The following is a 13,797-nucleotide window of genomic DNA, read 5'->3' on the forward strand; positions in this document are numbered from 1 at the left end:
AAAACTAAGATTGATAAAAATGATTTGGACAAAATGTATTATTTAAACCACATAAGTTGTCACCCTGCTTTGTAAAAATTCCATCCCAAATAATTTGGCTATAAGAAGAAATAATTCTGTGCAGTAAACTTTAAATAACTTAATTATCAAAGATGATATCTGACTACATTGTTGTGTGAAATGGATAACATTATTATCCCCTGAGCTATGGGAAATACGTGACACTAGATTACTTTCAATCAGTAAAAAAAAGTGGATTTGATTCAGAACATTCTTTGATGCTACTGCATCATCAAAAACTTGTTTGCCATATGCATGTGATTTTCAATGCCTGAAGATGCTGCTGCAGATTATAAGGAACTGGATTCTTGAAGGAAAATGGTGGTTACAGTGCTTTGAAGGCTGAGTCGTGTGAAGTACCAGAGAGAGCATTTATCTTCAAAACAAATGTTAACAGTCAAAATATGTTTATCTGGGTTTAACTTCGTGGATATCACCTGTGCTTTGTGCTTAGAACAATAAGACACACATAGACAATCTTGGGCTGTATATTAGCTAAAAAATACTTACCCATAGTGTCAAACTGGAAAACTATTGAAATCCTAAAACTAATGTTATTGAACTATGGAACACTCTACAAAGTCATGTCTTATATCATTTTCAGAGGTCCATTTTTGGGTATTTGGAGCAGAGTTCAATGTCTTTGTTTTACATAGAGTTAATCTCAAGTTTTGAGAGGTTATTAGAGAAATATATTAAATACAATGCAAACAAACGTACTCTTGCCATGGCGAGGCTGCTCTTGGCGAAGCTGTTGCTGGTGGTGCTGAGCCTTGCTGAGTATTAGCCTCAACTTGCGCTCCTGTTCAGTCTCTAGCTGCTGACTGTTGAGGGGGCAAGTCTCGGCAAGGTACTGCACCAGGCCCTCCTGCTCCCCCACCCTGAACTGGCGGCCCCGGCCCTGACTATACAGCCACTCTGCCTTCAGGCTACAGTATAAAAGATAAATTTTGTAATTAGAATAAAGAACATAACTATCAAACAATAACTAGTACTAGTCCTTTAGATTATGCAGCCATTGTCATGACTATCATATAGGCTAGTTCTCACTGTATCGCCAAACTTAAGATGGCGTTCCGTGATGTGGTTCCACAGCAAAACCACAATGTCTCAATGTTTTATTGTATTATCAAAAAGGTATGAACCACAAAACTTTAATGACACACTAGTGGGTCTGCTCCTGTATAAAGTTATGTTCCTATAGTAAATATATTCCGTACCTTTCAATGTCATCAACTGCATACCCATCGATGACTTTGAGCCCCATACACCAATTGATAAGGAAAGGCCGATAATCGAATCCTCTAAGCTTTATTAAGGATGGTAATGTACAGCATAATCCAACAAAACATGATCAATTCAATTATTGAACTTGTATGTATATAAAAACACAATATTGTAATCATAGAAAAAGTAATGAAGAATATACCTAAAAAATGTAATACTGAACAAATTTAAAGCAAATATTGCACAAAAAGCCTGTAAATTTTTTTAAAAATAAATTTATTTTCTTTATTACATAGCCTACGTCTAAATCTTTTTAATGATATTCCTATATTTTGATGAAGCAATCAGTTTTTGGTTGGAATGATTTTTTACAATTTATTTTTGTTTCAACCCTTTAAGTTACCATTTCTGAAGACTGGAAATATAGAACAATTTTTTATTATATCATGTGGAGTGGTTGGAATTTGGAGCAGAATTCTATGACCTCTTAAAATTAAACCCCAAGAGAAATGGTTGAAAATTAAGGAATTTTTTACAGTCTATGTATAAAAACACGACTGGAGAGAGACATGCTTTTTTACTTTAAATTAATGATTTAGGCATATTTATTTAAAATGTATTTCTAAAAGTAACTTTCTAATATTAATTTAAATTAAAAATATAATTTTTTAGTCATAAATAAATAAAAACCATTACTCAATGAAACTGTAAATCATGTAGTTACTGTGAAACTTAAAACTCAAATATTCAGCCGGTTTGACCATAATTACAAAAATGTATAGATCTCCCAAATTAAATGCCTAAAATTCCTTATGAAGTGCTCAAAAAATGTTTCTACTTCTTCTGCATTTATTAAAATCATCTTATAGACCTGTGAATATAAAATTTAAAATATTTTCCCACACAAAATTTGATTGCACCACCTTCATGCCCCTCAATTAGTATCACACCACTCCCCCAATATTCCATTGAAATATATTATGATTCATGACTTGATGGTAAATAACAGTTAAAAAGCTATACATGTTGGTATCAGTAAATGTATCAAGCGGACCGGTCAAACTTATCAAGGACCAGAATGGAGATCATGAAATCAAGTCGTCTGTTTGACTGTGCGATAAAGCTTGATATAAAGGTCCTATAGACATCTACATGATTTCATCATAGTCCAAAAAAAACCCATATTGATTTTGAGGTCAAAAGGACAGTCCGTCTGTCTATCCTTCCATCTGCCTATCTGTGTGATGTCATGATAAAAAAATTCTAGAGACTTGAAACTTGGTATATAGGTACCTCTTAGTCCAAAGAACTTATTGATATTAAGTCAAAAGGCAGTCTGTCTGTCTGTGATAAATCATGATAAAAAGGCCCTAAAGACTTGAAACTTGGTAAGTGCATTTCTTTTGGTCCCATAAAGAATCTTATTGAATCTTTTTGAATGTTACTGTAATGAACATTGTAATTCTGTAATTTTAATGTATATCCAAATAATTGCAGTACTGGTAGCATAGCTAGTTAGTCTTACAAATTTCATATGTAATCTGAAAATTGTAAAAAAATGGAAGAATAAATCATTATTTTATTTTAGTTGTTCTTATTGAATATATATATGAAGATTGCAAGAAAAAACCAGGTTATTAAAATTAAATAACAAGAAAATGGAATTTTCAAGTTTCAAACTTTATCAGATGTTTACATTTAGTAAAAATTTATGAAAAACATGTAGTTAAAAGCTTTCCAATATTTTTTCTTGGATTATTGATGTTATATGGCATTAAAATTATATTTTGTCTACCCAGAAGGGTAAAATTTGTAATGGTCTCCTTTTCTTCAATGTGATTGCATACTAACATTTTTACTGATTTATCAAAGCTTCTGTGCAATGAAGAATGTTTGCCTCTTTGGTCACACAATGAATTTTCTGTAATTTTTAGACTGGATGTACTCAAGTTTGTTCTTAGTAACGCTGTGCATTGCACAAAATGCTTTAGCACAATCCTGTACATCATTTCCACTTTTAATTCTAACTCTGTACACAAAGGTTCATCTCTTAAGTTGCTTGTATCTTCTTGTTGTCTAGGCCTCCTCTGTTTTAGAGGCAATACTGATATCAATCCTGCTAATCAACTGTTTTGTTCATCACAAGATCTCAGACTAATTAGAGTTGTTTAGTATTTCCATTCTCTTTCATTTAAAGTTACCATTTGAAAACATTTTAAACGAGAACATTGACAATTACTACCCATTTCATGTGAACACAAACTAATATTGTTTTCCTAAATCCGAAACCGGACCTGCTACCTTCCTTTTCTTTGTAGCGGGGTAAGATGTCCTTTCTTCGTCTTATGAAGTTGAATTCATTTATAAAACTCAAAATCAAATTGTATAGAATGTGTAAGCTTAAAACTATCACTCAAACATCTAAAAGAAAACAGCACCTCACAAAAGCAGAACACTATAACGAAAACAATATGGCGGTTGTGAGAAAGATGGTTTAGTAGAAATGACTAACCTGGTTCTTTACCTGTATGCACTGAATTACCTGATTCTTTCCCTGTACATATACACTTTGAGGCCCCTAAACCACATGGCTAGGCTTGTGTTTTTCATTGTTTGGTGTATTAATGTGAACTTCTTATATACCAAATTCATTATAAAGTATAAGCTCAAAAAATTGACTTATCTGGTTTTTCCTCAGTACCCTTCATATTACATAAGATTACTGTTATATGGCATGGAATCAGCAGCACCAATTACCAAGAGAGGGACTATAAACTCAGCAAAGAAGTTGACTTATTTGCCATATATCGTCAAGTTTTGGTGTTGGAAAATAAGCTAACTGATGATTTTTTTCTATCTGTTGTGATTTTTAATAATAAGCTTAATATTAGCACCAAAAATTTAGAAGCTAATGTTAACTATAAAAGTCAATTCTTAAATTAATATCGCTATTTCAACCACATTAATTCTGAAATTTTGAGATTAGTTGCAGTCCTAGAAGCTTGTTCTGTTGTTCATGTTCATTCATATTATAACACAACAACCAAAGTTATTTTCTAAATCAAAATCCCTAAATAAGTGTAATATGGATTATTGCCTGATTCATTATTGTATTTAAGACTATTTTGTGGTAGTCAAGTATAATAATAATGGTTACTTCATTATTTTTGTAATGTGACTTATGTTATATAAGGATACGCAGCTGAACCAGTCATGTTGACACACGGATTGCCTGCGATGGAGAACTCTCGTAGGTTGGTAAGTCTGACTAGGTGTGATACATGGTTGAGGTCTGTAAGATTGTTAGCTGCCAGAGTGAGAGTAACCAAGCTGGCTGGTAGATAAATCTCACAGTGATGCAACCCTCCGATATGGTTCTTGTGTAGAAATAGTTGCTGAAATATTAAACTAAGATTAGAGTTGGCAGAAATAAAATTACATATATTTGAAATTACAACAAGTTATTACTAGAAAATTCAATTTCAAGATCCACTCTATGAAAAGTAAGATGATCATCTTCTGAACATAAGTAAATATAAATCATATTGGTATAGAACGGTTAAAAGTCGAAAAAGATTTCTGAGTCAAAACTAAAGTGGAAAACAAACACAAGATTAAGGACAAACTCACTAAAAATTAAGGCTTACATTCTTAATTGAATCAGTCTTTTTTGAAAGAGTGTATGTGACCAAAAGTAAAACTTTTGCGGAAATTAAACAAAATTCCAATGGCTTATTTTTACAATGATAATTTTTATTAAAAATATGTCAACTAAATATGATGAGGTGTATGTAAAAAATTACAAAGTAAATTTCCAAAAATAGGATAAAAACGTAAAATTTAAATAAATTTTTTAAAGTACGCCTTTTTAAAATACCTAGTATAACAGGTATGTGATCTTTCACACCAAAATCCCTATCTATTGAGTTATCAGAGGTAATGGGCTAGATGAATATCTCCTCAAAGTACTCTACATAGTCATGGGTAATAAAGCCTCTTGGTCGTTTTATGGGTACTTTCCTGTCTGGGTACGTCAATGTCTCTGAGCCCTATCGTGAAACAACCAATTTAACCATTAAAAATGTGTATAATGTCATATAGAGAATATATCTTGGGAAGGCTTTATTCTCGTTCTGCCTGCTGCAGCTGTCACAGAACAATCTTTATATTTTATATTTTGAAGGGATCAAAGGAAGGGAACTAACAATAGTATTAACAATGTGTGATTGGGGCTGAAGGGCCCTGAAGTGTATTATATTTTATAGCCCCACACTCTTGGCCACAGAGGGTTGGGGTTTGGGCAAGTATGGCACCTGTATTTTCCATCTCATCTGTCACTGACCAGGTTAAACTCATGACTACAAAATATTCTGTGACAGTTTAAGTGTATTACATGTATGCTGTTAAATAAATATTTCTCGTTATGTTGTTTACAATCTGCATATACTTATCACTTTAGCATAAAAATACAAATAACAGAAATCTGGATTTGATTGGTGAAGTGCACAAGGTGACTAACAGGGCAGTGATACGGCTGGTCCTAATCCACTGCACTTGTGTGTGTAGAGTCTGCATGTGTGTGAATGTGAACCAACCAGGGCTCAGATGCAATCCCTAATTGCTAACAATATAATAAGGAACAAACCCCATTAAATGACCTTTATTGTATACGAAGATTCTACTTAAGCTGTACTTAATATCATGTATTAAGAATATATTCACTGACTTTTGCTGGGTTTAGACTCATATAGTAACAAAAGCAGCTGTTTATTTGGTTATCACTCTTCAGTAAACGGAAACAGATTTTTTTTAAGATGTAGGTGAAGAACACACATGCACTTTAAAAACAAACCAATTATTTTATATGCAAATTCAACATGGAAAGAATGCTTCCTCAGCCGCCCATTAAAATTAAAATGATAACTCAGAAGACAATAAACACAAAACACCAAAAAAGTGAAAATTTAAAAAAATGCTGATGACTCCCCTTCAAAAAGATACTGATTGAATTAGCAATACATCCTATCAGTCTCTCTAATGGTTTATTTCTATCTGTTATCTGTAAAAGAAAACAGTAAAATCACACTCTCAATTGAACTGTTTATGTTAGTCTCCTCTAAATAATTTCTTACTGTTTTACAACATGAAGTCTTGTGTCAATTCATAGGGTATACTGTCAGATTTAAAAACAAAATACTGTCACACAAATTCTACATTTCAATAGAAAATAGTTTTAGAAGTAACAGAATGAGAATGGTATTTTAGAGTATTATTACTTTTTCATTCGGTAATGTCATTATGAATTTAGATTTATATAATATTCATCTACAAGAAGAGGTAACACTTTTTATTAATTTTCTTTATGCTTTGTATAGAAATACATGTAAATAACAGTTATCTTTTATTATTGAACAGACAGCTTTGTCAGTTTTGATGCAAACACTCGTTAACATAATCTTAATGAAAGTACTCATAAATAAGCTAAATGAAGGTGTGTTGTTAGTAATATAAACAACTCAATATCATACAAAAACTGTGAGCAAACTTGCATTAACTCTTTCACCAAGGCAGACAATATCTTGAACACCGAAAACTAGGTGAAGCGTATGTTAATGTCTGCTGAACGTACGGGTGGACAATTTAATGTTTTGAAATAAAGTATATTGGCTCAAAAGGAATATATTTAATTGTGTTTATAGTATTTTTTAGTTTATTGCTGATTTAATAATCAACATAAATCCAGCTCACAAAGCTTAGTCAGTGAAGATGTTTTTGGCCAAACACAACATCTCTGTCTTAATCAATTACCCACTTACCTGACTTGACACTATGTGACTATATTTGTTCCCTAAAGTCAAGTCGGCTTTGAAATGAATAAGATTTAAGACTGTTGAAGCAGTAAAATAAAAAGCGACAGAAGTCATGAACAGGATTACAGCATTGTTACAACAGCGGAAAATTTGCTTGGAGCAGTGCAGAGATCAAGAAAGGGAGTACATTGAAGGGGATAACATCAAATTGTAAATATCTGTAAGTAAAAATTGTTTTCAGCCTCAGTCAGATTATTTTCTAGCCACACCTTGTATGTTTTACAAAGAAACATAATGCTTACTAACCTTTAAATGGACGAGATGAGAAAGGTTGGAAATATGAGATATACTATTTTCAGAAAGAGACAAGTATTCCAACAAAGTATTGGTGTGGAGATGTTCAATTGTCTGCCAACAAATAACATAAACAATCAAGATTTTGATCATATAAATTATTAAGTCACTTAAAACTTAATAAATATAATCTATTATATTCTTAAAGTTCGATTACACTAAACATATATTACTTATTTTCATAGAAATTAATAGGTTAGAAAAGAAATTCCTTTAGCTTTTTCTGAATATTAACAAAATTTTAATTTCAAGTATTTTCTTAACTTTACCATGTATTAGGTGGCCAATATTTCTCTACCTTCTCATACACAATTTTATTTATTTTTTCAATAAAAAAAAACATGTAGTGAAAACATTTTAGATTATTCACTACTGTAAAGGTGGATTAAAGATTTATTTTTATATTATTAATTATTTTCAAGTACTGCAATATAAAATGAAAGTAGCATACATTCCTAACTATATCCTGTTGCTATTAATTTTAACTTAATTGAAGTACCTGTGCATTTGTTTTTACAACCATCAAAACTTCTGTCTACACATAAGACTACTTATGGTTGATTACTATAATAATGTTCTATAGTAAGTAAATAACTAATATAATATACATTGTTTTATAAAAGTAAAAGAAACATTATGTAATAAAGAGAACTTTATTTTTTTAAAGTTAAGTGCAATAGAAAATAGTTGTAAGACAATCTTATTTCTATTAAACAAAACTTATATCCTTTAGAAAATATTGTAAATAATGTTTATAAAAGTATGTTTACCAATTTTAAGAACATATATTTAACCAGAATGTATAAGGTAATTTTATATGTTACAAACAGTGTTGTATTAATTCTTTTGTTTTTACTTAAACACTACAAGCAAATAAACAAGAATAATAGATGAAAGTTACTAAGACAATAAAGCTATGATACTGAAGGTACTATTACACTCAATACTGATCTTTATAACCCTTTAAGGTCGGCCGGGATAGCGTCTGTCCCACTCGTGATGAGTGGCCGAGTGTGTGGACAGTATCTGTCCCGGTATACTTGGGTGGCTGAGTAGCGAGCGGGACACCTGCTGTCCCGCGCTGTAGTGCTTTGTTCTTTATTATGTATCTCCTAAACAAACTAACCTTTTCATGCCAAATGTTTTTTGTTTGTTTCTTAAAAGGTTGTATTTTTCACTAAATACTAATCGAAATTGTTGACTTTGTTTTGAAACGTTTACTTGCAAAGAAACTATTCCTTCATTTTTTGGATACCACTGTATTGAACACCTATATTCTCTACAAACATGAAAATGGAACAAAGAAGCCTCTTAGTGACTTTCGATTAAAGCTTGTCCAAGGACTTTTTCGTTTTGGTCCCACTGAGCGAATTGTTCAGAGTCCTACCATACGAGAAACCACTAGGCTTTCTGCTAGAAATAGTAATCACTGGCTAAAACAATCCAACACTCGACAACACTGTCAAAATGTTGTAGTGTGCCACAAAGCCGGAAGAGAGAAGAGATACATAATCTACTGCAGTGGTTGTGATGTAGGATTGTGTTTGAATCCTTACTTTCAAAGGTATCACACCATCCTACATTATTAAAAGGACTTGAAAATCATACTCGAATCTATTTCAATCTATGTAAATAACTTTAATTTCCTAAACTCTACTCAATACAATTTGTAATTATAAAAACGTATTGGTGTACTCTTATCCCAAAAAAAGTATCTTTTCTAATTAAAATCTAACATAAGCTGCATAATGATATTAAAACTAATTTCAATGATAAATATTTGAAAACAGCTTCATTCTATGTTTTTTTTTTTTTACCACAAAACACGGTTAAAATGTAACGAAACACAAGTTTTTCAAACTAAATTAATGTAAAACACCTATATTAACTGAAGGAAAATTCGTAAGATTAACTCAAAATAAAAGGAATTCAGTTTTACAAAATAAAAACTTTACTTGGAACCAATTGAATAAAAAATAAGAAAGTTAGAGGCAAATAACTAGAACGATGCGTGGGACGTGAGATTTGAGTGAAATCCCGCCGCCCAGCAAGGGCAGGCAAGTCTCGCGCGCACCCCCACTCAGGCACAGCGCACGTCAAATAGCGCCGGCTTCAAAGGGTTAATTCACCCAGCTCTACATGAAGACTGTGTCTCTATCACATTGTTCCACCTGTAGTGATTCTTGCAGTTATGTTAATAAAACCTCAGTTGTGATTCCTTTAAGAGCCAACATGTAGGACCCAAACTTATCAAGAATTTTACACTTTGAGATCAGATTCAACACCATATCCATAGTTCTCCAACAACAATGGATATTTTATTCAAACCTGGTAATAACGTGTATGCTGAGCTTTCAGACTAATGCCAGGTTCAGAAACTTTCAAGAACCTTCTACACACTGGAAGAATATCTGCACTGGAAATATTAAAAAAAAAAAGAAATCTTGCATTTTAACGTTATAAACACAATTATTATATATACTTTTGTGTAAACATTATTATTCTAAATATCATAAACAAACATGAAACTACTGTAAACTGACACTATACGTTTCTGAAAGATATTGTAATAAAGAGTTTTTGATTTCTGGCTTTGCCAAAACATTAACTGTCAAGGTGGCTCACGCTACTAAAGTGACATGGTGCAAACAAAGTGAACTCGTATTTAAAGAAACTATATCAGAATAACCTCTGATTTTATTACATTATCATACTATCTTGCAGAAACTTGACATTCAATTTTAAATCTACGAGTTTGCTCAAAATGTGATTATCATGTAGCTATTCTTTCTCTTGAACAAAATCATCTTATTCACATCTATATTTCTAATATTTTTCCTTTTTTAAGGTTAACTCGTGATCAAATTTAACAATGTTGTTATTATTAATATTAATTTTGTTTAACTAATTATTACTCATAGTAAAAGTATGATAATATATACTCAAACTATGCTGAGTTTGTTGAATATATTCATATATTTTAACACAAACTAACACATTACTAATTACTTTACCTTTGAAAATTTAAAGAAAATAAATAAAGATAACTACATCAAAACAGCAAATTTTCTATTTTTTAACACCGGACCCGATTTCACGTTTATTATTTTACATATTCAAATTTTCGTTTTGACATATTTTTTCTAAAACAGTAACTCAAATACTCTATTGTAAGATAAAATAAAATGTTTAAGTCACAACAATATTACATATTCACTTCAAAACTGTATGTATACTATTTACAAGACAAAAAAAGAATCCAAGTAATTTGGATGGACTCGCTTTTCATATACCTTGCTGAAGTACCTATTTTTCCCTTCAATATTATACACTAGTTGCATGCAATAACACATAAATAATTTAATTGTGACCTACAAACACGTAACAAAAATAAACACAATGTAAACAAACATAGGCCGTCTGCAATATTATGCTACACCAAATCATCTGAGCTTTGTTATTCAAGGCCATTGACTAACAAAATATGAAACGTAAACACACAAACAGTACATCAATCGTAAGTGAGACTACTGAACATCGTAACACCCAAGTATGAGGTATTTTCATGCAGTCTGTACTGTACAGGCATCAGCATTTCTAGGAAAACTGCTGACATCTGTGCTGCACAGACTTTGGCACTGAAAGACTTATAAAGTGAAAAACATATAAATTATACAAAGATATATGTACAGATTGGCATATCTTGTACTGTTTTCAATAATTTCACTCAGAATAGAAAGGTACTGACTTTAATATTGTTCCCTGAAAGATTGAGCCACTTGAGATGTTCCAAGTCCTTGAGTCCCTCGATGCTGAGCAAGTTGTTGTGAGAAAGGTCCAGTCGTACAAGATGGTGGAGTTGGTTCACACTGTGCATCCGCAATAACTGATTATGGCTAGCGCTTAGCTGAAACATTACAAATCATGATGCTCCTTAGCTGATGATAAATTAGTAAAGTTTTTACTTTTCTGAAATCTTATCCATATAACAAAAATGTTCAGCTTCTGAATGCCTATCAGTACCTGATAACTACCTCTCTGTCAATTAGCTGAATAGACTCATAGACTAACAACTCAAAAGAACCAGGATCAAATATACTTAAGAGGCTGAAACTTATTGCTTGATAAATGATTGTATCATATTTCAGCACACTATTCCTAGTAAATATTGAAAGCAATGTCAGATAAGTATATATCAAAATAATTATGGATTTGGTGGTTGACTACTTGATATTCTGTAATTTAGTTCATCTCACAAACACTAATAACAGCACAAAATTGTCAACTAAAAAAGGCTTATTTATTTGACACATACAATCAGAATAAAATTTTATCATTGGGTGATTTTGTGTTTAGGAAACCAACAAACAAATCAAAATTCACAAAAAATTACTTTTTTAGTATTTGGAAGAATTAGATTCTAATTGAAATGCCAGATTTTAAATTTAGTGGATGAATACACACAGGGGGCTCTAGAGGACTAGGCAAATTTATAATATTTCATAATAAAATAATATATAAAATATGTGACAAGAAAGAAATAGGTGAAGCCATTCCTTGTAGTTGTAAGGTTACTTCAACCTATCACTAGAGGGACCATGCTTAGACTCAGGATTTTCGCTATTCCTAAGCCTAACCTAGGTAGTACACGGTTATGATTTTTTGCACTTGATTCCAAATCAGTTTTATTTCATTTTAGGTGGAATTCAGTTTTAAAACTGACACGCCTCTGAGCAGAATGGATAATCTATTCTTTTCAGTTGTTTCCAATCTGGTCCTAAGTTTATTTCTTTGATTTAACTTGCAAAATTATTATTTTTCTTCCATTAAGAGCAACTTCTATTTTTAGTCTTATTTGCGCTATTACATTTAAGATTTACCTAACCTCATAGTGAATTAAGCAAAGAGTATTTTTAATGTTTGCCATCACAGTTTTTTAAAATATAATATTACAACTTTATATTTAATACATGAACATAAACAAACACATACATATAATTAAGTGTTTGAGACAGAGATGGGGACTGTCTTCATTAAATTTGTATAATTAGCTATAGCCTAATTTAATTTCAATAAACATTGAATACTCTGCCATGAGGAGCAGAACAAGTGCTTTTTGTGATCTAATGTTAATTTAAATTATATATATATATATATACACACACATACACACGCACGCACGCACACACACACACACACACACATATATATATATATATATATATATATATATATATATATATATATAGTTGTTGGCCAATTTTAAGAAATATTTGTTTAAAACTTACTTTTGTAAAATTGTGGTATATACTACCCTGACCACTGACATGAAACAAGGTGTTATTTTACAGAAATAAGCAGTTCTTAAGCGTTTTGTACTTAGTCTAATAAAACTTCATTTATCACAAAAACTTTGTTTTTGTGGCTTAGCCCCTTCTCTGTTTCAAGCACCCAATTATTAATATGTTCAGATTAAATTTAGTATATAAACTATGTTAGTACAAGTCTAATTCAATTATTTTCCACATGGACACAAAATTACACATTTTTAGAATTAAAACGCAATATTAAATTACTTTTACTAATGCACAGGTTTCTTTATCTCTTACAGTATCAAGATAGTGGCCATTGAAAATTAGGAAAATAAATGGTTATACTGTATATCATTTATTAGATATCATAGAGTAAAACAGAGGAGTTACTTATTTTAGAATGCTAAGATTATTTACAACAATGGCTTTTCTTACAAGTCTTTTTATTAACTGATTCACTGATTCAGTTAATTTTTCACAATTTAGTGGTTGTACAAACTTTGAGAAGTAAATAATTATAAATGGGAAACCAACTAAACACAACAATGTAAGTTTCTAACAGACTCAGGTTTACATTAGCATTTATTTAAAAGCATTGAATAGGCTACGTTCATCAACTAATAAACAGTTTCAAGATGAGAGAATTTGTTTTTTATAAAAATTTATCTATCTTCTCCCATTAAATGAAAATGCCTTTATTTACAGAGGCGAAGTTAGGACTTAAAAGTCCTCTCTACCACTTAACCTCCAAGTCCATTATAGACCCAACATGAAATAAACAACAGTTGAAATATATGTGTATACTCATTTACATACGATTACGATAAAACTGAATCATTACAGCAACTAACTTTATCTAATAATGTTTCACAAAGATAATGAACTTTTTTGCATTATGCATATTAAATACATACCCTACTTTATTTTTATTGTAAAATAAGTAACCTTCATATATTTCGTCCAGGTGAAAAATAATCTTCTTAAACCCTCTAGAGTATATTGTCAAGCAATATAGATTATGAACTCTGAACACC

The 13,797-nt window shown here is 31.1% G+C and overlaps 1 protein-coding gene across 2 annotated transcripts in view; it reads right to left on the bottom strand.

Annotated features, from left to right (window-relative positions):
- Window positions 1-13,797, bottom strand: part of LOC124357500 — a 33,088-nt gene that overhangs the window by 15,187 nt on the left and 4,104 nt on the right. For both annotated transcript variants that reach the window (XM_046809353.1, XM_046809354.1), the window contains exons 3-7: window positions 11,200-11,358; window positions 7,404-7,505; window positions 4,486-4,682; window positions 1,281-1,364; window positions 781-989 (exon numbers count right to left, since the gene is read on the bottom strand). In XM_046809353.1, coding sequence (XP_046665309.1) covers window positions 781-989; window positions 1,281-1,364; window positions 4,486-4,682; window positions 7,404-7,505; window positions 11,200-11,358 — 751 coding nt within the window. The remainder of the gene's footprint in view (window positions 1-780; window positions 990-1,280; window positions 1,365-4,485; window positions 4,683-7,403; window positions 7,506-11,199; window positions 11,359-13,797) is intronic.

The sequence above is a fragment of the Homalodisca vitripennis genome, chromosome 3, assembly GCF_021130785.1.
Source record: "Homalodisca vitripennis isolate AUS2020 chromosome 3, UT_GWSS_2.1, whole genome shotgun sequence".
Lineage (NCBI taxonomy): Eukaryota > Metazoa > Arthropoda > Insecta > Hemiptera > Cicadellidae > Homalodisca > Homalodisca vitripennis.